The sequence below is a fragment of the Rhopilema esculentum genome, chromosome 21 (genome assembly GCF_057945365.1).
Source record: "Rhopilema esculentum isolate cy_ngs chromosome 21, ASM5794536v1, whole genome shotgun sequence".
NCBI lineage: Eukaryota > Metazoa > Cnidaria > Scyphozoa > Rhizostomeae > Rhizostomatidae > Rhopilema > Rhopilema esculentum.
In genome coordinates, this window is record NC_142835.1 from 3,484,078 (window position 1) to 3,511,009 (window position 26,932).

The window sequence follows — 26,932 nt, forward strand, 5'->3', positions numbered from 1 at the left end:
CACAAGCACACGCGTAACATATCAATAGCATATATGTTGCAGTCCCCTAGTCACTTCGTACACTCTAATAGACCTTCTTACTTCTTTCAACTGAGTTATTTGTTCATAAATTTGCTTTTGTTTCAGAGCAAACGGCGACAGGATCTTTGGTTTTTATTGCTCCACCAATGGATTGCAAAATTGCGATTATCAAATAACTAAAGACTTTCCTCGGCGTTAGTGTTGCGATAGAATATTCAAATTGGCAAACATATTAGGCTCCAGACCCCCTTTCCAATATTACCTATATATCGTCTGTTAATCGGGTGTACTATGTATAGAATTAACCTCCAAACTTCTTTCCCTATACTACCTATGATTTGCTACTCTGGATACCAGAGCCACATAAATTCGAGTGCAGAAATAGAAGATAGGAGTGGAGCCCCTCCTCCGATTGGATTTCCATTTCTGCACTCGAAATTTTGTGGCTCTGGTACCCAGGGTAATAAGTTGCCTGTTTATCTATTACATTGCTTTGAGATGCTTCCATCACTTTCATTTCTCTGAATACTTTTAGAGATCTTTTGCATCGGACATCGGCCGTTGCATTGGACATCGATGTCGCGATATCTTATAAATGCGAGGAGAATGCTTAATGCTTTTCATGAAGTTGATGTAAATTTTTGCATGTGAGTTATGACATCACAGATTTCGCCTTAGCAATCTTTCTGACCATAAGGACCTTTTTTTATAATAACATATTTTCTAAGGACCCTATGGCCCTAAAAGATATCTCTCCTGACATTTGATTTTTGCAATGTGACAAAACATTTTTAATCGGAGCATTTGCAGATACGACACGCGATTTTGTTGCTGCAGCAGTTAAGAATGTAAATATAGAGATAGTGGCGTGACACCACAATCTTATCATAAAGTTTAACTCCAAATCAGTTTAATTCACTGTATAAAAATATTTGGCTAAGCTGTTCACATCATTCGTTTTCGTATAAAAGGTCTATTTTCTACAAATCTAGAACATTTCTGCGTCTGTATTTAAGCAGTATTTAAACTGTTATAGAATTGTAATGATAAAGAGGATTATGAGCTATGCTGGCCTAAAAATCCTATCGCAATAACGAGATTACACGTTGAGAATACACGTAATGCGAACAAGCTTTCTGTCTTCAAGGAATGCTTTTCATTGTTTTGAGGATTCAAACGGAAAATATTTTACGAAGCTGGTTTCCTTCAAGGTTGCAATGCCATCCTTATATCTCAGGACATTGTACACAGTAAATGAATGAGTGAAATAACAGAGATATTTCTCTTGAATGTATCATATGCAAAAGTAGGAAATCTTGTTATGGCAACCTATGGTTACCTATGGTAAAAGACCACGAGACAAAAGGCCCCTTGCTGTCTTTGTAAGAACGAAAGTACGTTGATAGGGCTTTCACTGAGGACCTCCAATGTTAGTATTTCAAATGCAAATTCCGCCTTTCCTGCTTATTATATGAAAACCTTCACAGCAGAAACAGCTTTTAAATTCACCAAAATAAAGGATAAAGACGTTAACGATAAAAAACATTTTCTTGAAAAGCTATGAATAGATATTGCTTTGGCTTTTGTTTCTCTTTCTCCACATATACACAATGCATTACATGTATTTTCGTTTGCGCAATCAACGTTCTCGTTTTCCTGAACTTCTCCATTTGGCCTTTAACCAGGGGGAAACGCTTAGCTTTTATTGAACTCATCAAATAAACGTTATACAATCATCTGGTGGCCGTTTAAGTACGACAACCGCAAAGTTACGCTTGTTTAAATATTAATAGAATTAATGCTTCGATATGTCGATGATTACAAATTAACGAAGAAGAAATAGTGCTTATTAGGATGGTTGCTGGTTATATTGATCCAAGCTAGGTTCCAATTACAACGTGGCTGGTGTAGAAAATTGGGAATCAAGTGTCAGAAATTTGGATCTTTATTTAGACAACTCGGGTTTAGACAAATTTATTTAGACAAAAAGGAACAGGACTGCATTTCCCTTACTATGGTATGTGTTTTCTGTTTTAAATGTGTGTTTTGTGCAGCCTGAAATCATTGATAGTAGTACAACCACAGACCTGCAAGAATCTGACCTCGGCATTAATAGGTGTATTTGCTAATGTTTAGCTTTGCATGAATCAGGCAGCTCTTGTCCAAGTAGGTTTTAAACCATATTTCTTGAGCTTTTGAAAGGATTTGATGCTAGCTATACATGTTAATGGAAGTTCTGTTACGTTTTTAAGCACTTTAAAGCGGACAACAAAATACGGCAAAATTTAGTTTCAGCACAGAGTGCAACGTCGTTTTCAAAAGGTGGCTTTATTTGTGTTGGCAACAGGGTAAGCAGCAAAGCATTTTTTGGAACCTTGAGATACACAGGAAATGGTATAATCCAGGGTCACCCTAGGGAAAGACATGACCCGTGCACTTTTTCAGCGCGATACATTGCCCAATTGACTAATGATTCTAAAAAGCGATTATAATATGTACAAGCAGGAAGAAGGTAATGGCATAATTAACATAGATATGTATTTAGGTTCCAGTCATACGACAATGGCTTATATGGGGCTGCCCCTGTAATCAGACAATACGCGTTGGGCTATTTATAAAAACAAACGGAATAAAAGGGGGTATTCCAAGGCATTTAGAGCCTCCCATTACTCAATATCATTGTAATTTTTAAAGACAAGTTGAGCGTCGTACATTTTGTCTAGTCAATGCCGTCTGAGCGAAATTCATATTGGGGGTGGGGGGAAGGGGGAGTGCCCATTGTGGGGCTGCCCCTGTAATCAGACAATACGCGTTGGGCTATTTATAAAAACAAATGGAATAAAAGGGGGTATTCCAAGGCATTTAGAGCCTCCCATTACTCAATATCATTGTAATTTTAAAGACAAGTTGAGCGTCGTACATTTTGTCTAGTCAATGCCGTCTGAACGAAATTCATATTAGGGGTGGCGGGAAGGGGGAGTGCCCATTGTGGGGCTGCCCCTGTAATCAGACAATACGCGTTGGGCTATTTATAAAAACAAATGGAATAAAAGGGGGGTATTCCAAGGCATTTAGAGCCTTCCATTACTCAATATCATTGTAATTTTTAAAGACAAGTTGAGCGTCGTACATTTTGTTTAGTCAGTGCCGTTTGAACGAAATTCATATTGGGGGGGGGGGGGGGGCTGAGTGCCCATTGTATTGCTCACCATTCAGTACACTTTTGTAAAGGAAATATAGTTAGAGGGGGGCTCAACCCCCCGCCAGCTTCCGTTTCTAACGGCCTTGGTAATTAACATTTTCGACTAGAAGAATTTACAAGGGCATCCTTCTTTACCTATATTCTACAAGAAATAAGCAATGTAGGTTTGACAAAAACTTAGTTCAACCCCTATCTTATTTGCTGTGTGGCATTTCTTATGAAAGCACAATCCTTTATCTTCTATAGTTTTTATACCTCCATTTTTCTATGCAGTAACCATTCAAATGTGCATCTAGCTGTTTTGTTATACGAGACTGGCGTTGCGAAGGAGCAAACCAAGGGTTTGGCGAAAGCCCTTTTGTTTTCGAGAAAAATCCCCCGAGAAACCCAAAAAATCCAATTGCTCTGAAAACCTGATATGTTGTTTGAAAATAGTTTTTGGACCCCATAGCGCAAATGAAGTAAGGGAAAACATAAACAAACTTGAAGGGGGATGCCTCTATACACTGAATACACTCATTTTTTTATAAGAAACTGGCTGTAAGAACGAGTAGTGGACAGTCAGAAAAAATTAAGAAACTTCAGTACTCGAGGCAAAAAAATTAAGAAACTATTGAATCCTGATATAACGGAGAACAACAAAATTTTGTAAAATCCAAGAGCATGATTGCCCTGATGGCCTAGAACTTGAGACACAAGGGATAAGAATATACTTTCCACATCTAAATACAGCATCAGAACAGAAGTGAATTTCTTGACTTGATAAAAAAGATCACGAACATTTCATAACATCATTCATGATATCATAATTAAGAAACTCTTAAGAACCAGTGAGTATTGAAATTTCCAGAACATTAAGAAACTGGAGTACTCAACATCGATCTTTGTTTCTTATAAAAAATGAGTGTACACTGAATATCAGAGCCTTCATTATTTATCCCCGGTTCTAGAGACTCTGGTCGAAATAGGTACATAGGTTGTTCAGATTCTTAAAGTTGTCGTGACCATTGGCATGAATGGCTGTTGTAATTTTCGTCAACTTTGACTCTTTTTCAAAATGCAAATAAAAACATATCAATTTTGAAACCGGATTTAATTTCTGAGGGTAACTGAAAGCACTCTTTGTTGACTTTTGGAAAACTCTTTGGAAAATTTTTTCTCGCCTGATTCGAGTCAACCTAGGGTATAAATTAATTAAAGATAAATCCTAGTCTGCTTGATAATTTCAGTTAAGCAGTCTAAAGGCCTTCATACACTTACGTGAAAGGATGGCCCCTTTGCTAAACTTCGGTCATTATAAACCCTAAAGAGACAAAGGCAGGGATGTAGTGCTAGGGTGCTCAGGGGGCTAAGACTCCCTTGTTAATGCCGAAATTTGGCAAATTTCTACTTTTGCTATTGTTTTTTGCAACATTTTTTGTAAGAGCCCCCCTTGTTATTTTGATAGCACTATAATCTCCCTGCCACTCTGCCTTCCAACCCATGCCCCCATCCTGTCTGTCTACATTTTCTTCCTCAACCAAAGTTTTTTCAACGTGCAGTACTGACTATGAAAGAATCTAAGACTGCGGGCGAATATTATTTTGTTTCTGATAAACAAAATGAATAACTGCCAATCGCTTTAAAACTAATTAAAAATACTACTGTTTATTGTGTTTATAGCATTAGCCTTACTTTACGTTCCGTTTTGTTATCATAGTTTTAATAAGAATCATTTTATTATTGTTTATGAAAAACAAGTGTGTGAAAATATCACTCATGTTACCAAATTTCAATATGCTAATACCCTCTTAATCATTTTAATTAAATTCTCAGGCAAGCCATACTCTGTATCTTTATTTCATTTCAAACATTTTCAGATTTTGAGGAACCTTTCAAAATGAATTAACGATACCTTTGATATTTAAATTTTCATTTAACAGCGATATTTTTAATATACAAAACAGTGAAATTCAATAAATTTTGGTTAATTTTGTTTAACAGTAAATTATGTTTAAAGATACTAACAATTCATAGATTTTCAAGCAATCTTTTATTTTGTGACGTAGGATACTCAACCACCGGGAGTCTCGGCTTAGTTTTTGGGTCGAAAATTTGATATTTTCTCAGCATTTGTGTCAAAATACTTACTTGGTTCCCAATAATAACATTATGATAGTCTTTCTGTATTTTTATGGTAAGTTTTCAACCTTTCCTGATGTTGAATCAACTTTGTTTCTCTTGAAACAACCATGGCCTAAAGAAAAGTAGTTAGCTGTAAAGTAGAATGTTGCGTACTGTTTAGTCTACTATTTCTCTGAGCTAAAGCCGTTCCTGTATACACTCTGATTTACTTTACCGTGATAAGAAAGCCACGTCATATTTTCAGTTGTTAAGCCCGTGTTTCAAGCTCTGTCACCTGTAGTGAATAAGTAAACTACGCTTTATTCATTCATGGTTTCGAAGCTTCGAAGTATCACAACTCTATACAACTTTAATGAAAAGAGTTTCACAAAAACTGAATAGGCCTAATAGAAGAGTCGCTGGGTCATCGTGATTAGTATGTTATTCGCTGCCGTGTTATATAAGACGAGTGAAGAGACCTGCTTTGTTTTAATGCTATAGAGATTGTTTTTACTCAGAGCCTTACAAAACTGGTGACAAGAATCAAGACACAAGAACACATGAATAGCCTTTGTCGCTTTGACAAATACACTACAATGAACTCGTCTGGAAATAGCAGAACCTCTCCTTGAAATATAACTATTTTCCTGTAGCCATGTAATGACATTAGATAAAAGGGATCATTTATGTGGCAAGCTGTCGGAACTAGCCTGAGGCTTTCGCTACCACCTTCTTTAAAGCAATGAAACCCCTGTGTGAACTGGGGGTGGGGGCTTTCGGTACTATTTTCATCAGAACATAACGTTTATGGCTGTTACCTCGACATTCAGTAGGCTAGATGGCAGTGAAAAAGGCAAATGTCACCAATAACTTTGTCAGATACCCCAGAACAAAGCCTAGGGCATATCTCCCGTCCAATGCACCGAAAACGGCTCCTAAAAAGTGACACCAGATATGATTGAAACTTGCACGTATCAATAACCTTTCAAACTATTTAAACATGTCTGATAATTTTTTTTGCATAGAAGCATTTCTTCATTAGTGGGTTACAAGCCTTGGAGGTAAAATTCAGAATACGAAGCATTCTGGAAATAAATAAATTTGCAAAGAAATGTCTTTTAAAAAAAGGATGATTAGAATAGTGCTAGACATTTGGCTGACAGTTAGAATTATTTGGAAAAAAATCTAATATTTTCGACTCAAAGTTGCGTGATTTTCATAAAGGATATTTCTGCTAAAAGTACAGGAAACTACAATCCTGGACAAAAGGTTATGAGACAATTACTTTTTACGTGATTTTCTGCTTAATTGACCTCAAAACCAGTGGTATGCCCCTCCCCCCAATGTCAACGTTGGTGATGGGTAATAGCAGTTGATTGTGGAAGCCAGAAAACCTAAAAAATCAACATCAACATTGATATTGGGGGCAGGGATTGGGTGCTTTTGCAATAAATGATTATAACAGCAAATGTCTCCTAACTTTTGTCCAGGGTTGTAGATATTACACATGATGTAACAAACAACGGTATGTAATTCGACATCCATGGCTGAATGTCCTTGCAATAAAGCCTTGGTGATTCTTCAAAAACTTTCAAGTCTTTAAAAATCACTAATTGTCGTATGTTTATCTAGACCTGTACTAATTTTAGATTACTGACGTAATGTACCACAAACAAATTTTTGTTCTTAATTAGAGAAAGTACAGAACCTTTTCTTTTAACCAATAACCCCTCATATAGCATTCTTTTCACATAATCGTGTGAAAATATGTTTAGAAACACTAGCTCGAAGACCCGGATATTCGCGGTTTTTTTTCTAAACGAGGTCGCATGAGCACCATAACGAGATCTTATCTTTAAATCAAATAAAGTCAATGCCAATATTTTCCCACACATGTTTCTACAAAGAGTCTTACTTTGGCGAAAAGCTGCTCATAACTGCTTCGGGACAATAAAGATTTTTTCAACAGTAAACGTTCTGTAGCTTCTGCTCAAATATTTAGCAGCAAAATCCCGGATTTGAATCGGCCTTTAACAAAGGATGGATTATGTAGGATATTGTGTGGTATAAAATAGTTTAATATCACAATGGGTTCAACCCTTTACCAATAAAGGTCTTTAAAAAGTATTTCAAGTTTACAATTTCTCAAATTTCTTGCTCTAAAAAGATTACTCTTATTATTCTGCACCGTACAAAGTGCATTTATTTATCAACCCTATGATTTGTTTGGGCTTTTATATTTATTGACTCGTGAGCTGATAGATTTAGAAGCAGTTGAAACGCTTGAGCAGTTTTCTTTAAGCGGAACATTAAAAAGGTTTAAGTAGTGATATGAACACTGTTATCTTGTATTGTTGTACGTTTTCTATTAATTCAATAATTGGTAATAACAGGGAGTTGATTCAAGATAATATATTTCCAGTAAAGCAGCATGTTTTTGAAACCAAAAATATTATTTGAGAACGATGAAGACATACAGTATGGTGATATCTTCACAGCCTCTCAAATTGAAGAACAAAAGAATAAGGGTTTTCCCTTCACTGTGACAAGACCAAAGAATCCTGTGAGTCAACTTATAAATTTATTGTTCTGAATAGTTGTGGGAAATCTTTAAAGACCCTTCTTGGATTTTAAAGCAATCATGGTTTAAATAGTTACAAAAAATACCAATATTAAGCAAGAAGGCCCTTTATTCTGATAAGATCCCATTAAAAAGCATTCGATCATATTCAACACCATATTTGTTGGTCAACTATTCATTTCATGCTAATAGGAGGAAATGCAAAATGGGTGTGGCTAAACAAATCAATTGATGAGAAAAAGGGAGTGCTCCCCAGTTGCAATATGATTTTTCATTTTCAAATGCTTCCTTCATCCCATCATATCCCACAATACATATAAGATGCATAATTTGAATTTCCAATGGATGTAATTTTGAGCAGAAAGATTGAATTATCCGGATACAAAACGATTTTAAATTGAGAGAACAGTATCCCTCTCAGAATTTTAGTTCTCTATTTCTAGACATTTTTAAGGCAAATTGTATATTCTGCTTATGGTTATTAACGCATTTAAAGTGTCCCCTAGCACCATCCTAGCATCATCCTAATTGCATTTCGTTTGATGAGCAACAAACTATGTTTGAGATATTTGTGAAGACTTGTTCTTTTCAACAGGTTAAGAACGAATTCAAATTCAGTTTTTGCTATATGAGATTTGTTAAATAACCAAAGTTTTGTTACCCCACAGTGCCATTGGTTTCACTAGGGATAGTACAAAAAAGGCTACTTGGAATATCGCCCCTAAATGTCCTGTTTTATGTTTTTAAATGTAAGTCACTCGTTCTGTAAGGTACCAACTACGAGGCTGCTGGTGCCCCCCCTCTCCCAATAATTGTTAAACAGTGTTTTCTTTCCTTTTCAAAAGTGTACTGAAATGGAAGTAATACAAATAGGCATCCCCCAAAATTTATTTTATTCCGACGGTACTGAAACAAGCATGAAAGTTGTCCAAGGGCGAGGCCAAAAATTTTTTTTGGAGGGGTAAAGTAATACTTTTACCGACAAAAAGGGCGTGTCTCACTCTATAGGGGTGTGGTCAAAATATAATAACTCTTATATGCTGCTTTCATGTGTATCTGTTTCCAAGTTTATACTTCAGTGCAATACTTTGAAAGTTCAGCTAATACAGAAATGTTAATACGTTATAATTGTTGCAAAAAGGTTTCAGAGTGAGTACAAAATTTGCCTCTCCTTCCTGACAAAAAACCATAATGTGCCGACGGACAAATTGTTGGGGGGGGGGGTACCGCACCCCCCTACCGCACCCCCACTTTGGCGACTCCACTGAAGTTGTGGGTTTGGATGCAGAATCCATCCGTTCCGTTTGAGGTGGGGTTTAGAAAATGAAAGAGAGATAAGGGAACATGCGTTAAGCTGTCATCAATATTGCCATTCGTTTTCGATTTGCTGGCTTTTTTCCTAGCCGTTCTGTGTTCAGTGATCAGGCTGGTTGAGAATCTTTTATAAAAGAAAATAAAGCCAGAGGTTTGCTTAAAACTTTTAGATGTCTGCAAACATTACTTAACTTAGATTATTGTCTGTTTAGGGCTAGTATTAACTCAAAGAAATCTAAGGCGAGGTTTACAAAACATTGGTCTTCTCTATTACATTTAGTACAGCTAGATGTCGACATTGAGATTGAAGATTCGATGGTTTTTGCAGTACGGTGGGGCACTAGCATGTAGGATAGAAATAGGGAAATGGCTGCTCTGCAGATCGTATTTTATAAACAAAGGGTGGCAAAATGGCTTCCTTATAGGACCGGGTTACGAAATGTACCCTTGATATTTGTTACGAAATGTACGCTTACAAAGTTGGTCACAATGTCTATGTAAATACGCCTTGTCTGCTTGCAATTTTTGCAGTTGTTAATTGTATTGACTGATTCCCAGGGTAACTGTGTAATACAACTATGCACTGTCTTCATTACCAATTTAACCTACTGACCCCTTACCACCCCTATAGGCTCGGCCAACTCTGATGATTGCTCCCTCGTAGTGTAAAGCCCCAGATTAGCAGCTATTGGCTGTTAAAGGGGCAGAAATCTGATATTTGAATTTGTTATTGGCTGATATATGAATATTAATAACGTCATTGTAAGAAATGCGAGTTCTTGTCACTGGAAGATGTTGCAATAATAGATATGCTTTCCATAATCCAGAATACTTTACTAACAACATCCAGTTCCCTAAGTAATTCGAAAAAGTTAGATTTTGTGTATACCACAGCTCCCTCTGTCAGTGTATGTCATGATTCTCAGCATAGTAGAACTGTTTAGAAACTTGTGTTCTAAGAAAATCCAAGGATTAGAGCAAAATCCTTCTGATCTTGGGCATAATAGAGTTGGATTACTAACCGGCTGCCTAAAACCGACTCTTAAATGGCTTTTGCATAATTAAAATGTTTCAGAAAAATTAACAAAGTTGAACTTTGCATATTCACCAAAATCTGCATTATTATGCCAAGAGGGAAAGAGCGGAGACTGGGCATTGATCTTTTTATAATCTCTAGCGTAGGTTTGTCTTGTCACGTACGGCCATCGCACGACAATGCCAGAGAATCTTAGGAGGCAGTCTGCCGGGGCAAATACCTCCTAGATCGCGATTTGTTAACTCAGCACCGATGGCAACATTTTATCTGTGTTCAAAATCCTAACCTTATTCGTGGTGACTGAATATTAAAACATTCATGCCAACAACTTTTCAACATCTTCTGGGGCTGGAGAAAGCTAATCACGCATTATCTTTTCTCTTTGGCATTCTCACTATATCAGGAAAGCCCCAAATTTTGTTCTTTCAACCTCCATTAATTATTTTGGATTGTCAAATGCTAAGTACCAGATAAATAGAACCCCCCATAGAGACACGACTTCGAAAGTAGGATTTTTAAGGTTTGTCTCCACGGAACTTCCCCATCGCAACTTTTCGGAAGCAATCTAAACCCTGACCTGACATTTCCCAAAGAAAAATCTTGATTAAAAGATAACTCGCTTTAACAAATAGTCAAAGTGTTGATCCTTGAGGAACAGCATAAGATTTATCCATATATTGCATAAACCTCCGTGCTTGTTCTGTTGTTGTCAAATTGCTTAGGATCTCTTATCTTTATACCGCAAATTAGGTTTCAAATATCTTTGGCAACACAGAAATAGACGAGCAGAGCAAAGAAGTGGAGAATCGCAAAATCTTGATAGTACGCCATTGTACCAGGAAAAAGTTTCCTGGGTCACATGCCTTGACCCTTTACATCAAGAACCCTATAAGCAGAAAAATGTTATCTTTCGGACAAAGTTCTCGTTTAAATTTCTAAAGAATATTGAAAAATCACACTCATTCGACAGCGATTTTTTCATCAAAGAGCTGCGTAACTTCTTCATTAATTATTGACTAAAACATCTCAACCGCTTTACAACGATTCATCAATTCCTGTTCAAGCGAAACCCTGGTTTTTGGCCTAGCCACGTGCTAACATGATTAATCAACTTATGAATCTTTTATGCATAAGAACACCTTCTTTCATGCAGTCAAATTATTTTATAGCGCACTTTCATAAGCCTACCTCCAATCTCATCCAAAAAGCCCTTGCTGCAATATGTCGAGATCGGCGGAAATTTTATGGAGGCTAGTATAAATGGTTTTCAGAAGTCCTTCAAAGTGATGACGTCTAAAAAGTCAATTTCTAGAATATTTCACTCTAGATTAATGATCAAAATCAGTTAAATTTGTCATAGTTAGGTCTGTTAACACAACAATCGTGCAAAATATGATACCAGCATGAAATCTTCACAATTTTTGTAGTGTGAGATGTAGAATATGATGCAAAACTGACCTAAGCTGAAAAAATCCTCTAACAGCTATTTTCAGAACATTTAACTTGGTCCCACTCCTCAAAATAAAAAAAGGCACTTTCGAGCAATATAGCGAATGTATGTCTGCAGAATTTGGTATTCATATACAATCTGAAGTGTAAAATGTCACGCCAAGCAATAAGGTCCATAGATCGCCCAGAATTCTGTTTTTAGAACATTGAACTTAGTCCAAGTCCTCGAAATGAAAAAGTCATTTTCGAGAAATGCAACGAGTGTATGTTTGCAAAATTGGTATACAATCTAAGGTGTGAAATGTCATGCCAAGCAACAAGGTCCATAAATTGCCCCATTCTCTATTTTTAGAACATTTAACTTGGCCCCATGCTGGTATCTTATTTTGCACGATTGTTGTGCCTTCAGACCGGACTATTACAGGTTGGCTTAGATATGGCCGCATAACTGAGACTCTTTCCCAATTTGATCTTATCACTGTAATTTTGTTTTGGTCCCAAAGATTTAGAACAAGGCCAAACAACAGTGATCAAATAGTAATTAACGAGCAAAACCTGGATACAATGTAAAATGTTGCTTTTATTGTAGAATATTTATATTGGAGCAAAGTGTTGCGGCGGTTGCTAGAGGCGGTCGCTAGAGGTTTAGAAGTGTTTAGCGTGGAACTTTTGGAATATTTTATCTCCATTGAGATAGCATTATCCAAATGGAGCCTGAAATGCGACAATCTTTGCCTGATTAGGGGGGCTGCATCCCTCCAATCCTCCATGTCTTCTACGTTTGTGGTTGAAGAACAGCGGAACTTTGGTATCTTTGACAGAAATGCCCGCTGCAAACCTTTAAATAAGGGCGGTAAAAGGAATTCAGAACAGTGAGTTGCGAAGAATAATGTTTCAAAAGAGTTTTCTAAAGAGTCGTTTCGCAAATTATATTATAGGCTATAGCCGATCGTATATGGAAGATCATCGCCGATCACGTTTTACAAAATACCCTTTAACCACCCTCTGTGATCTATAAACTGTTCTTGCTTTAATAAGAGACTTTCATGCTGGCAATTTGTGGTGTTCTAGGTCCTTAAGTTTTCTTTTAAAAAGTGTTGACAAGTGCCATTTATGTTTTTAGGCAAGAGTGGGTAAGGTGAAGTTGATTCTATAAAAAGCAGGCCCACTCCACCCTAGCATTGAAAAGTCATACAAAATTACGAATAGGAAGACATTTTGCTTTTATACATACGAAAAAGGTCATTAAAATCATGAACGCCATCACGAAACAAAAAAAATTTTCATGAATTGCATTTTTATTGCTACTTGCAGAATAAAAATTCTATCAAAGAATTTTAAATGAGGTCACCTAAAAGTCTTGTTGTGCACCTGTTATGTTGGAATTCTTTGTAGCATCGTTCAATCAACAATCATATTCTCTTTACCCAATCGATTCATTCTTTTACAATGAAAATATAAGAATTGCAAGACACGAGGCAATTATTGCTTAAAGACAGCGGTGCTTGTTTAAATAGGAAATATATAGACATGGATAGATGGGAATCAGGATCTGAAAAGACAATCCAACCTTATTTAGAAGTTGAATGATGAAAATAATCAATAAAATTCAAGAAGCAAGGTTTAACAGAGAAAGGAAAGATTTTTAGGAAAGCTAACGAATTCTATCTTATTAACTTAGCAATCGATGAAAACCATTAAGACAATGCCGCTTGCAGTTGTTTTGGTTTACACCAGTACTGCACACTTTTTTTATAAGAACCAGTAAATTTAGGTTCAGGCTGACTAATCTTAATAATTTCTTGAAAATATGAGGCTGGATCGTTCTTAAATTGTTCTTATATTATTAGGGTCACGATAGGGTGTAAGCAGTGTGATTGCTAGCTTTTTCGCCCTAGGGAGGTGCTCAGGCCTCATTTGCCAGCAAAATGACTGAGACAGCCTCCATTTGCCAACAAGTTTGTACATTCACCTAAAAAGCACCCACACATGGCTAAAAGTCCTCGTTATTGAGATAAAACTTTGTTCAAATGGCTTTTTACAGTAGCTCAGCCTCAGCTTGTTTTTAATTTGTTCTTAACATTAGACCAATTTTGAGGCTGTCATTCTTTAAAATCGTTCTTATAAAAATTGTTCTAATTCGTGTAACTATCACGTATCGTCGCATTTATTTTTCAATCTAACTTTTCTCTCTCCTTTATCGATATGTTTTCCACCATCTATCAATGATGACACAATGGGAACACATTGTCAAGATTGGGATCATCCCATATAAGGATTTACTAGGGGTGTACAGCTAGAATGGGTATAATTTAGGCCAGAAGGCTGAGAATAGCCGGTAGTTTCAAAAGTGTAATTTTTTATTCTTCATCAGTTCATCATTGCTTCCAAAAAGCGAAAAAACTAATTTTCCTTTTTGTTGATTTGAGTTCTATCTTGATTTGTTTCTTTCGTGACTGTTTCCCTGTTTGCTAAAAAGATTGTTGTTCATTGTCTCATATCCTTCTGTCTTTGTTCCGTAAAAATTTGGCACCTTCCCTTTTTCTAAAGCTTTGAAAGGTACGCAAACCCTTATTATTGTGAATGACAGGTTCAAAAAGCGCTCTTGAATTGGATTGGCTGTCGGCTAGTGCATTGATTTGCATCATAAAAGGAAGTGAGTCAAAGTGCTGCTCTTCAATTGGTTGATTCACTCTTTTGTAGTGATAATTCAAAATTAGCTACAATCACGGGGGTAGCCTTACAACACATAGTCAAAAAATTATGAAAAAATGCTTAAAATATCCAGAAATAACTAACTAAACTAGAGTCCAACTTTAGTCAAAATATTCAGAAATATTTGAAGTTTCGTAAAGTTTTCCCATAAGGGCTTAAACGTCGACTTCATTAATTCGCTTAAGAATAACTTCGCCATTCAACTGCTGTCTGGCCCCCGTCCGCCTTGGTCATTGTAGGAAGCCAATCGTGAACAGATCAACAAGGCGACTTTCGCTGCGGGTTATTTCTGGTGACTTGAAACAGCTTTAATCGTTCTTCTGGCCAGGAAAACAAAGAATTTACCAACAAAACAGCAATTTTAGACCTTCGGCAGTATATTGTATGGATTATAGATGTTCTGGTTAATGTATCGACAAAATATCGTTTAGGATTTGCCAGTACAATTGACTGACGAGATCTGTCTCTTCCAGATATTATTGAGGTCAAATCATGCTAAAAGGATGACATTCACAACTTTCATCTTGATCTCAAGCCTCGTTACAGTTGGTAAGTGTATTTTACTTTTATTGATAGATGTAAAAATTTATTTGGTTATGTTTTAGATCATAAAACCCGTTTGTAAAGGCTACGTAAGCCCAAGAATTGTCAATTGCAGTCTTTGTACAATCTTAGAGTCAAATTTCCTTCTGTTACATTCTAATAAAGCAACTGATTTGCCTTTGAGCTAGTTTTTTTGACCCGATTCAGGGAAAACTATGAACATCTTACAATTACGAATGTAATCACGACTCTGACTGTATTCTAAGCCTGCGAGGAAATTCTACACTTGACAACAGCACTCAAGCCGAGCTTGCCTTCCTGGTTTGGTTGCCAGATTTTAAAATCTTCGAATTAATGAAAATTCAGATCCATCTACAATTCTTAGTATATCTAGAAACAGCACCACCTCCTTTACCGCACTAAAGCCCATTTCAGTAATCCTAACCCAATTTTCATGTAATCGATAATATAGATTTCTATTCAAAAATTGAGTTTGAATTACAAAAATGGCCGACAAAGTCGTGATTACACATTGTTTTCCATCCTTGCGTACGGCAGATTATTTATAATACAATTATAAGCTAACTCTTCGGCAATATCGGCAATTTTTTTTGTCTGATTGGCTGCTTAACCTCCCGAATTTCTTGTCTAATTTGATTCACAGTTTAACCGTAAACCACTAGTGATGAAAGTCATCTTTCTTTTGCCAGTTTATGGCCTGATTGAGATCCGATTTGATCTGCAGACAATGAAAGATTTCTGTAAAAAATTATTTTATGCAATTGTATCATGAAATTGAAGGAAGTCTGTAAATGTTGATGTTTTCAAACATGATAGTTTTTGAACCGTAGATATAAGGATCAAATTAATCGATATTTAAGATGAGGCTATATTTAAAGACCTTTTATTGCTTTTGTGACGATTTTAAAGCTAAATTCGGTAGCGTTCATTAACGATTAAGCCTTTATTGATGCCTTAATGAATAATTATACTGAAAAAAGGAGATAGATTTCTTAAATTTCACAATGAAGGTAATGAGTGGTTGCTTTTATTCTGTAAATGGTAAGCAGTTTTTTGATTGATTTTCTATATATTCAAATATTCTAATTCAAAATAAATTGAAGATACTGATTCCTGAACAAGATTCGTGTGTTGTGAAACGGCTGCATAAAAAAGAACCTATGTGAACAATCAGTTTCCTCTGAAAAAAATATTGATCAACCTTAAAACAACATGGTTTGTAGTTTCGATGCACCACACAGACTTAGCCTGAATCTAATAAAAAGCTTAAAAAATTTGTTGAAAGAAAAATGTTGTTGAAAAGTCAAAAGAGAAGCAGTTTGGTAAATGCTTAGTAAATTTATGGTATAGCAGGTAGCTTGCTTGATGTATGCTGGTTAATAAAACATGCACATGTAAACAATGAATCATTGAGTTTGGTGATAAGGTTTATTTACATGTCTTTAAATCTGAATCATAAACATGGAATCAGCTATCATGAAAACTGTGGAAATAGAATCCGCTGGCTTTCAAAAGTTCTTTAAGAGGTTTTTCATTTAAGATTTTTAAATTTTTTTATTGTCGTTTCTAACATTCAGCTGCTTATTGCTTTTTCCACCCTGTATTTCTGATATATGTATAAAAGCTTATATTCAATAGTTTTTGTTTACTTATAAACAGATAGAATGATATTTGGTAAATTGAGAAAAGGCTTTTTTGTGATCTTGAATTTTATAAAAAGTTGGCAAGCAGATGCAACCTGTAACTGCCAGTTATAAAATATAGGGTACTAGAATAGTATAGGGTCCTCTTTATGAACATTTTTTGTTTGACTTGCAATTTTGGGAAAATTGTTTACCGTTGCCTTTGTGGTTATTTTTGCCAGTTTTTTTTCAATAAACACAAGCCTGTTAAAAGCATATGAGCACAGTTTTGAATAGGACTCTTTTGGCATCTGAATAGGATTTTTAGAGTTAGATTCCAAGTCAAATAACATGAATAAAGATCTTTCAAATTGATGAGATGAAAGCAACTCCAATGTTATCATACTTTTATCTATGATTGCTTATAACTACCTTTTTTTGAAATTATTTTCTTAATGTTTTTTCCTTTTTATTTCAGTTTCTGCAATCTCAAGAGACAAAAGAGCCACTCCAACAGGGCAAATAGTTACAGCCACTGTAAGGTCCACAGTAACTTTGATATGTGACGTTGGTGAGACTGTCTTTGATTTGGTTGAGTGGAGGAGGAATGATACAAGTGATGACATTTTTATTCAATATCAAAATTTCCGTCCAAGTGTACATGTGTCATATATAAATCGTGTGACACTAAAAGATGGAAAGAATCTGCAGATAGCAAATTTGAACCTTGGAGATGAAGACACTTATTTCTGCAAAGTTGTTAGTCTAAAATCTGGAACTACCTCACAAAGTTCTCCAATCAAACTTTTGGTCCATGGTATGTTTTTTTATATATATATATATATTTAGACAAGTTATATGAAAAGAATTTTGACTACTAATTTTCGTGTGTTGGTTTGAAAAATGGGCAGCAAATGAGGGGTCTATTTTTGATAAAAACATGTTTTAATCAAATCATTTTTATGCAAAATTAAAAGGAATCAATTTTGATGTATAATATTGGCTAGCATTTATTAAGATTTGTTGAAGGGACTCTCCTAAATCTGGGCTGGAAATAGAAACACAAGTTGCTTGTGTGATCTGTTTCAGAACTAAAGAGTAATAAACATTATGTGGTTGTTAATAAAAGCCACTATGCTCTGTCTGTAGCATCTTTATGATCGAGAAAAATGTCGGGAATTAGTCTTATGTTGCTGATTGGATCTGTAACAATAGGTCCTTTTTATATTCCAACCAATGGCAATCGAAATGTGGTGGGGCATAGTGCCTTTACAACAAACAAGTATCGTAATGTCTCAAATAAGCAACGGTGCGCTTATTTAATTTTTGAGGCTCCAGGGTGGGCCCTTATTCGAGGGAGGTGCTTAATTGAGGGGGGGGGGGTGCTTATTTAAAAAGTAGATTTGGGTGCAAATTGTGTTCATTAATCTTTCTTGTTGAATTGCCTTCCAATTTATGTTTTTGTTGAAAGTTTGAATAAGTGCCCATTTCTGAAGGTTGAAGGATGGGTGCTTAATCAAGGGGTGGGCGCTTATTTGAAGGGGGCTCTTTTTTGAGGGGAAGGCGCTTATTCAAACTTCGCTTCTAGGGTTGGTGCTTATTTGAGGGGGGCACTTGTTTGAGGCATTACGGTAACCAAAATACTGATCTTAGGCCCACACATTAAGTCTGTCAAGGCCTTAAAGAACCTAAATCAGGACAGTTCTTTGAGAAGCTTGGCCAAGTTTACTTTTTTCTTTCAAGGCCAATTTTTTGAAATGAATTGCCAAAAACCCAAGGAAATTTCTTCAATCTCATCCAATATTTTTGAAGGCATCACATATAATGGTAGCACATTTTGTCAGGCCGCTTTTGTGTTTGGAATTATTGTTATATTAGTTAGCATTTTACTTTCTGCTTTTTTTATCTCTTTTGAACTTAAATCCTGAGTCTTCAGACTTTCCTTTTTCAATGCAAAAGTAAGAAGCTGATGTAAATTTATTTGCCACCTTTTTGCCTCTAGGGTAATGGGTGTTTTACTTAATTAAAGTTGCCCAAGTTATTGAAAGCTTCCCACTTTCTACAATTTGAAAGAGCTTTTTTGCAATTTTTGGTACTGTATGTATGTGTTCAAACACTGAAGATGGGACAAAGAAAAGAAATTTTATGACACATATGCATGGTTTGTCATCAATTATCTTTGATGTTCCTGAATCGAAATATCAGAAGACAGATATTTAGCACAGATCTGGTTTGGGAAGTTTGCACCAGAAGCTGCTGTAAACATTTGTCCCATATCAAACATAGCTTAATGATTTTTGCAGCTACAATTCAAAAGTCAATTCTTCTCTAAAAATTTATCATCATATTAATTATCAATAAAATTTATGGTGGTTTTTAAGATGATTTGTCCTTTTGGTTTTGTTTATCAGTTACTAACAATATTCAAGTTTTTTGTTCACCTTATGCACAAATTCAGGGATATGATACTAATGAGCAGCACAATAAATGTAATTTAATCTTAATTAGAATATCCATTAGATGTCATGTAGCCCTAAAAATAAACCCTAATTCTTAAACTTAAAAAGGTTATTTGAAATTTATTCTTAAAAAATGTACAAATACTCTAAAAATTTGCAATTTTAGATAAATCTCAAAGTAAAGAACCTAAGAAGGAGGTTATGGGTAAGTAACTGTAAATTATGTAATAATTTTTTTCTATGCCTGTTTGTCTAAAGTGAAGCACATAAAAGTTGTCTCTATTCACTTCTAGAAGACAATAATGGTGTAAGACTAAATTTATAACCAATTGGTAAGATTTAAATAAAACTGAAAATTAAGATTATAAATTGACATAAACTATTTGCACTGCTCTGTTCTTCAATTTCTGGGACATTGTGGAAATCTTATAGTGATCAGCTAAGACAGTGAAATTCTTATGAAATTTTGTTGCAATAAAAATGCTAATCAGCTTAATGCCGATTCTAGGCATTTTCAGGGAATTAGTTTTCTGCTTTGTTGTAGGATGAGCCTCACAAAAGAGAATTAAGTTTACTTTAGACTGGATACAGCAAAAATGAAAATTTAGCATTTGTCCTAACAAATCTATTATTTCCTATTCAAAAAGATAGTGATTTCCGAGTTATAATTTGTTCAAGTAAATTCCTATGCCAGTTTTGATTTTTGAAAGAACAATAATAAATGAAAAAGAGACAATAAAGTTTTATCATTTAGGCGGAGCTGCTACTTTTTTCAGTATTTGTGCGAGATTCATCTTTGTTGTTGCCTAGGTTCCTCAAATTAATATCTGTTACAGTTGTCCATTTTATGCTAGGGTATCGTTATATTTTCCCACAAGAACTGTTATCTAAAAAGCACTATTCTTTATACAGTTAAGAAAAGGCCACCCGCAGAAATTCTTGAAAGATTTACTGCAATAGGCCCATGGAAATTGCATTTTATCAGTTTGATTTGATTTCTTTGGTCTGGGAATGAACGAATGCAAATATTATGATTGATAACAATGACAAGTACCTCTGTTAAATTTCACATATCGTTTGATTCTGAATAAAACTATCAGGTGATTTCTGTGACTGAATAGAGCTCCGTTGTGCCATGTAAATTCGATATAATTTTTAATTGTTTACTATGTTTTTAGTCGACTTTGTTTTGGATTTGTGGAATCAAAGCACGTTTTGGGGTTTTGAAAAGTGGCGTCATAAAATAACTGTTTTTAAAAGTTACTATAACAATCAAAGAAAGGTTGATAATTCTGTAGCACCTATTATTCACACAATGCCAGTTCCATGTGTGTCATTGTCAAGTAAGTTTTGTAAGCTATGATTTGTAAGATTTCATCAAATGGTCCTTGAATCCTCCAAAGAATTTCTTCACATAACCTTACAACTTTCTTCGACTGAAGGGTACAGCATCGTTAAAAGGAAGACGATCTGTCATTACAATTGTAATGTTGACATGCGATTCTTTATCTAGTTCTCCACCGCAACATTCTTGATTTCAGCAGCGTCTTCGTTAGTCATTCGTTTCATTGTAGCGTTGCCTTTTCTTGGGCATATACTACCACACACGTCAACGATTATGTTAGAATAACGTTCTTAACGGTTTCAGAAACAACTTATTTCTTTGTGCGGGTTGCTAGACCCGTCAGCTCCGAAACAGCTCAATTAAAGATATCAATACATCAAATACACGCTCTTTTTTCTGTGAAAAGGCGAGCGATAGCTTAGTAGGAAAATCTGCTAGAATCCAGTTTTGAGAACTGCACGTGATTGTGCCAAAAATGTAAATCTTTGAAAATATGACTAATCTTTTGTTTCATACTTCACACATTCATATCTTGCAGTATGGTTAATTAGGATAGTGGATGGCCCAGTTAAATTAAAATTGATAAATCATGCATTTCCTCAATCACGATATCGATGTCAACCTAACATTTGAGAACAAAGAAAAGATTTAGATTGTGTCGTTCATCCCATTGTATAGAATCTAATCCAAGATATTTATGTATTACATCGCTTAAAAGCTCTTGCGCAACCGGCATGCTTTGCGATTAGAATTCCCAAACCGGCCTAATATCGTACTGCATGAAAATTGAAAGCACAGTAAATTTCTCAAGATAGCCTTTAAGTGTTTGATTATTCATAATTACACCATACCCTTTTTTGTTTGATAATTTTGGAGCAGTTGCATTTAACTATTTAGACTTCCATGATTATAACTCCTTGATATTTCTAGATCCAGATTCCTTATGATTCCGGTAAGATCTTCTGTCTGCCTCACTCAGTGCAAAGCTTTTTCTCAGTGCATTTCGACCATTCCCTGTTAAAGAGTGTTTAGCTTGTCGGTGCAAAATAAAGTCCATCGGCGGACAAGCGAAAAGAGGAAAAACCAACAAGAAATTGATAATTTCAGTCTTTTAGGAATCCTGAAGAGCATGCAAACATTTTCATGCTAAAAGCTGCAAATCGTTTGTCAGATCAGTGTACGGCACTTTATAGACTTCTGTTTCGGCATATTAGTTTCGTATAGATTGGAATCGAAACGCTAGAATGAAAGTTTGTTTTTCGGCCCAAGGAACAACAGTATATGTCATTACGTTGCGTTGCTATAGAAATGGTTGTCTGTCCCAAGAATTCGTTGCAAGCGCTAGGCCGAATTCAATTAGACAGAACCGAAATGTCACTACCCAGTAACAAGCCTTTACAATGAAAAATTATCAGTTATCTGTTAAGTTGCGGCAGAAGTGTATTTCCAGGCCAAAACGTCAATTTGTTAAGAAAGAGATAGACTAAAGAGTTTGTCTTCTGGCCAGGAGGTTAGTAAGGAGGTTGATACTGATTTGAATAGAATCAGGACTAAAGCAAAGATCGCCCAGATAAAGTATTATGGGGGATTTTGCGTAAGCAGTTTCTAGTTGTGTTTTGGTCTCGCAGTTCTTTTTGAAATTAAAATATAAAGATTTGTTCGCTATATTTGGATATATTTAGGATTTGAATCAAATTATTGGAAAGCCATCAGTTACATAGCATTTTGTCACAGTTACAAAGATATCAACATCACATTTTGTCATCTTGAGAATAAAGCCATTGACTCTGGCCCTAAAATAACTTAATCTTTTAATGTACTTGGTATGATTCTTACTGTCTTACTCATGACAATCTTCATTTCAATTTTTTTAGAGGCACCAACTTGTGATGGTCCAAAGGAGAAATTCATCGCCAAAGTTTTAGGAAGCACAGTTCTTCTAACATGTTATGTGCGTGGCAACCCTCCTCCTAAGATCGAATGGACGAAAGACGGTGGGCCTTTACCTAAAGGTCGCCATACGGTGACAACAAAAGGCCTAACTATCAAGTCTCTTCATCGAGAGGACAGTGGGAGTTACCAGGTTACGCTCACGAGTTCTGCTGGGCAATATGCTCACGTGATAGAGGTGATCGTGAAAAGTAAGTATTCATTGTATGTGTAAATTAACAGAAGTATTGCACTAACAACTTATGTGTTCATTTTTTATGTTTTGCCTACTTTTCGATGTTTGTAATAATTTTTTTGTCACCCATGCCTGTCTTCCTTCACTAACTATAGAAAATATAAAATACATGTGAGTTGCTCCTTCCAGGTGGTAGCTTACGATCGCAATCGCCAGTTTATGACAGTGGATTGCGATTGCGACCGTCTTTACTAAAACTGTCCCTTCATCCACTGTGTTTTACATGAATGAATTTAGAATTTTAGTATCTGTAACTTTTTAATCCCATCTGATTCAATCGAGATTTAACCCTTCTCCTTCTAGCGTCTGCTTCTGTTTTGCCTGGTCACTATATAAATGCTGTTGAGAACCAAATGCAGACGATCCCTTGCGGCAGGACACGTGTTGATTCAAGTTCGACAGTTAGTTGGACGGGGCGAAATGGTGCAAGGGCTACAAATAACCCTAGGTTCACGCTGGACACAGCAACTGGTGGCCTTATTATTAATCGCGCGGACCGAAACGACTCTGGGTCCTACAATTGTTCCATCATGAAGATAGAAGGCAGGGAATTTAAAATCACCACATATGAGATGTTTTTCAATGTGCAATGTAAGTTTTCAAGCTGCTAATTTTTTTAATTAGGTGTGGCTTTAGTTTTCTATTATTAAGGTATTATTCAGATATGGTACTTTAATGTTGGGAATAAACGGATGTTTTCAAAAAACGCGCCGATCTTCAAAATAAATGAAAAACTTTATATTTTCATTTACACTAACAGTAGGAAAATTGTTCAAAAATGAAAAAAATCAATGGTTAGTTAACAAGGGAGAAGGTCCCTTCTCTTCTCTACAGCAAAGCTTGGCTTTATTTTCTTTTATTGAAAAATCTCCTTCTCCCCTGGCGATCTTTTTCTAGGACCGCCCCTGTGTATTCCCTCGAACGTGATTCGAAAGACCTTATAAAAAACTCTATTATACTATGTAGCTGGTTAAGACAATCCTACACTTACTTTTATCCCGTAATAAGCTTTATCTTAATGAATCTGACCCCACATTAGTCAGATTAGACACGAAGAGAGAGGATTCCTTACAGGTGACCTCGAGCTCGTGACAAATCTTCCGTCCATTGAGCCGCCGCTTGTACCACATGGTAAGAGTTTTAGAAACATTGCCATCACATTCACCTGCTGCTTGGGTAATTTACCACATGCCTCTTTGTACCAAAGTTCTGAGAAACATTGGCCCTTTGCGATTTCGTAGACGATCTACTTCCAAAAGAAGACTTTGCTGCAGAAATATTTCATTACTCTTTACTTGGAACATATTTTGCCTTGTTTTAGCTTTAGATACAAACTTTTTTTGCTTTCAAAAGTCAAAAAGGAACCCCTGTTCCAACTTTTCGCATGATAGTAGGCATTGAATACTGCAATTTGTATTGAATACTGCAATTTGTAAGCTTAGTATATTTATGGACGTTCCCTGTGTGCAAAAACAAGACGAATAGAGAAAGATAAGGGTCTTGGAGTTCAGCTTCAAGAAATTCCATTTTTGATTTTACGCCCTTTAAGTTCTCAGGGATTACGGAAAATATGTGCATTTATATCAACAATGAAATTTTTAAATCAAATTTTTAGATAAATTTGTCTGTTAAGTCACAATCGTTTAATTTATTTCAAATGCTTGTAATGGAATGGGCAAACCCAGCCTGGATGGCCTATGTCATTACGGACGGATTGGAATGGACTTTGAAACGTCTTGAATAGTAAACAATCTGTTTTCAAAGTTGTTTACTTCTCACAAGAACTTTACCTAGTGTTTAAATTGCTAGGCCAACACCGGAACTGCAGAAAACATCTATTGAAAGCATAGTCAATGTAGAACGTTATTGTTGTGCAAAACAACAAGAATTAAAAACAAACATTTAAAAGAGCTAGGTTCCCTTTTTTGCCCATCAAGTTTCTTGTTTAAAACACTAGAATACAGGTCTCTTATAAAAGGCTTTTTTCGCAGTCATTTTTTAAATGTGAATAAGATAATTTCACTATAGCGCCCTGTAAATGCACGTAGAATCTGCAAGGGTGAGGTCAGAGTGCTTGTAACTGAAGAGCTTTTGAAAGTTGAAAATATAGTTATTTTTCATATGAAAGCAATGTTTCACCATGAACTATAACAAATTTGAAAAGGATTTGAAGACTAAGCTTATTTTAATTGTTGCTCATGGTAACAATCAGTTTATTATATTTAGATATCATTTTTCGTGTTCAGGTGTCGGAATTTGCAAAACAACCTCGAGTTATTCGGTATGCCATTGCCCAAAATCTCACGACCTCGCATACCTTTGTCATCTTTGTTCTGGTACGACAATTTACAACTGTCGTTTGACACGGTACTCTTTATTAAGTTTGCTGTTGGAAAGCCAACGGCACAATGCACACAATTTTTACAATTGCTTGTCGGCGTCTCTCCTAATTTAATCCAATTACAAGACCTTTTTAATGCGTTAAGAGTTTGTGATTTGTCGATATAAATGCGGTCAAAACTACATAAATCTTCACTAACATGGCTTCAAAACATATTTATTAAGATTTATCTTTGAAAATTTTGGCAAGTTAGGAACCTTGTTCCGTGAGGTCTATCTTTAGAAGCGATTCCTTAGGGTGATTCTTTTCATTAAACACATGAACAAATATGCTGCCCACCAACTGTGATAGAGTTGAAACATAACATGTACCTGGTTTAGTTTTCTTTCTTTATGCAGTCGTCAGCACCCTACCTGCTAGAATTGCTTATCGTATTCGCTATAGAATAATGGTCTTCATAACAATCGAACCCTTTTTCATGAATTCCTTTTTTCTTATCGACTCCAAAAATAACTACAAAAGAAAGATCTGTTTCCATACATATCTAACTACCCTTTGGATAGTCAAATCGACCCCCATGGCCGATATCAACCCCTTTGTAGACCCCTTTTATAGGGGCTGATCATAAGTGACTGTCCGCTTCAATATTTAAGTCGATTATTTGAATCTGTCCTTTACATTAAAAAAGAATGGTATGAACTGAATGCTTGTTGTTGCTCATTAGGGTCGGACATGGTATCAAGGAAGAACTCGCTCCAGGGAAAGATCAGACTATTTATCAGACAATGATTTTCAGTTTGTTGGCTTGTTGGCTGAAGTTGGAATTTCTCAAGGGTTCCTCGTTTCTCAAATGTTTTCCCAATGATATTTGCATAATGTCAGCTTAAAGACTTTGTTTTTAAAAAGGTTCCTCTAATTAGCCAAGACTCAAAACTTATCAACAATTTTGTTAAAATGCTACTGAAAGATGTTTTCCTAAAAATATCTTGCTCTTTTTTGTTTGCAAAACGAAACAGCCAGCGGGCATACGAGAATCAAGACAAGCTTTCACACTCCCCTCAGCAGTCAGTGGAAACCTGCTTTTACAAGAAAATAAAACTCCTTGTTTTCTTTGGCTTTTAGACATTACTTTTTTTCTATACTGAATTTATTCTCAGTTTTAAGATTTATATAGAACCAGTGATATTTGTTTTAATGCACATTTATTGTAAAGCCTTCCAGGTTTCAATTCTTTTCACTTTTGAAGATTCAATTTTCAACCTGAGCCTTCATAAGTAACCCCGATGTTCTATGTTTCAGATCATCCAGAAATTATTTACTTCTATCCGGAAGTTACAGCTCTCGTGGGGGATTCGACATATTTTCCGTGTGTTGCCATTGGAAACCCAGCTGCAAACATTTCTTGGCAACACAAGGGGCAGCCGTTATCGAAGAGCCCAAGGTTTACAATCAATAGCAATGGGTCTCTGATAATAGAGGACATACGGCGCGAGGACGAAGGGATATACACGTGCACACCCATCAATAAATGGACTGGAAAGAAGAAACATGCTACGCTGCAAGTTTTAGGTATTTATCTTGCTTATAATTGACATGCGTTCGTTTAGTTTTTTTAACCCCGTAGGCCTATTTATTATTTTATGCAAATCGAAAAGTAAATTTGAAAATGAACCAAAATGTATGCCTTATGCAGAATTACTGTTAAAAGGTTGGTCAGACTTAACCCAGAAAAACTCAAGCCTTTAAAGCGCTACATCAATATGTTTGTCACCCAGCTTAATGGCCGTGAGAGAAGAACCGATGCCAGTAACGTCACATCACAGTTCTTCTTGTTTATGATGAGTTGACAATTTTATAGCGAAATAAAGGTCAAGAATTTCATATTTGTTCTACAATTTGTTCTTATCATTTTTAGTCAATGGTATTTAAAACAATAATGTTCAAATAAAAGACTTTATTATTGTAGCGATTTGTTATAGCGATAGAGTTAAAATT

At 35.7% G+C, this 26,932-nt stretch overlaps 1 protein-coding gene across 3 annotated transcripts in view; it reads left to right on the plus strand.

Annotated features, from left to right (window-relative positions):
• The first annotated feature begins 1,164 nt into the window (after positions 1 to 1,164).
• The window catches only part of LOC135684539 (uncharacterized), a 33,975-nt gene continuing 8,207 nt past the window's right edge, over positions 1,165 to 26,932 (plus strand). Inside the window, exons 1-7 of one of the 3 annotated variants that reach the window (XM_089115000.1) lie at positions 1,165 to 2,038; positions 14,895 to 14,970; positions 17,086 to 17,424; positions 19,233 to 19,271; positions 22,286 to 22,552; positions 22,900 to 23,187; positions 26,237 to 26,506. In XM_089115000.1, coding sequence (XP_088971126.1) covers positions 2,036 to 2,038; positions 14,895 to 14,970; positions 17,086 to 17,424; positions 19,233 to 19,271; positions 22,286 to 22,552; positions 22,900 to 23,187; positions 26,237 to 26,506 — 1,282 coding nt within the window. In that variant the 5' untranslated portion in view covers positions 1,165 to 2,035. Of the gene's footprint in view, positions 2,039 to 6,469; positions 7,890 to 14,894; positions 14,971 to 17,085; positions 17,425 to 19,232; positions 19,272 to 22,285; positions 22,553 to 22,899; positions 23,188 to 26,236; positions 26,507 to 26,932 lie in introns of those variants that run through there. The other 2 variants (XM_089114998.1, XM_089114999.1) reach the window with 2 other exon arrangements.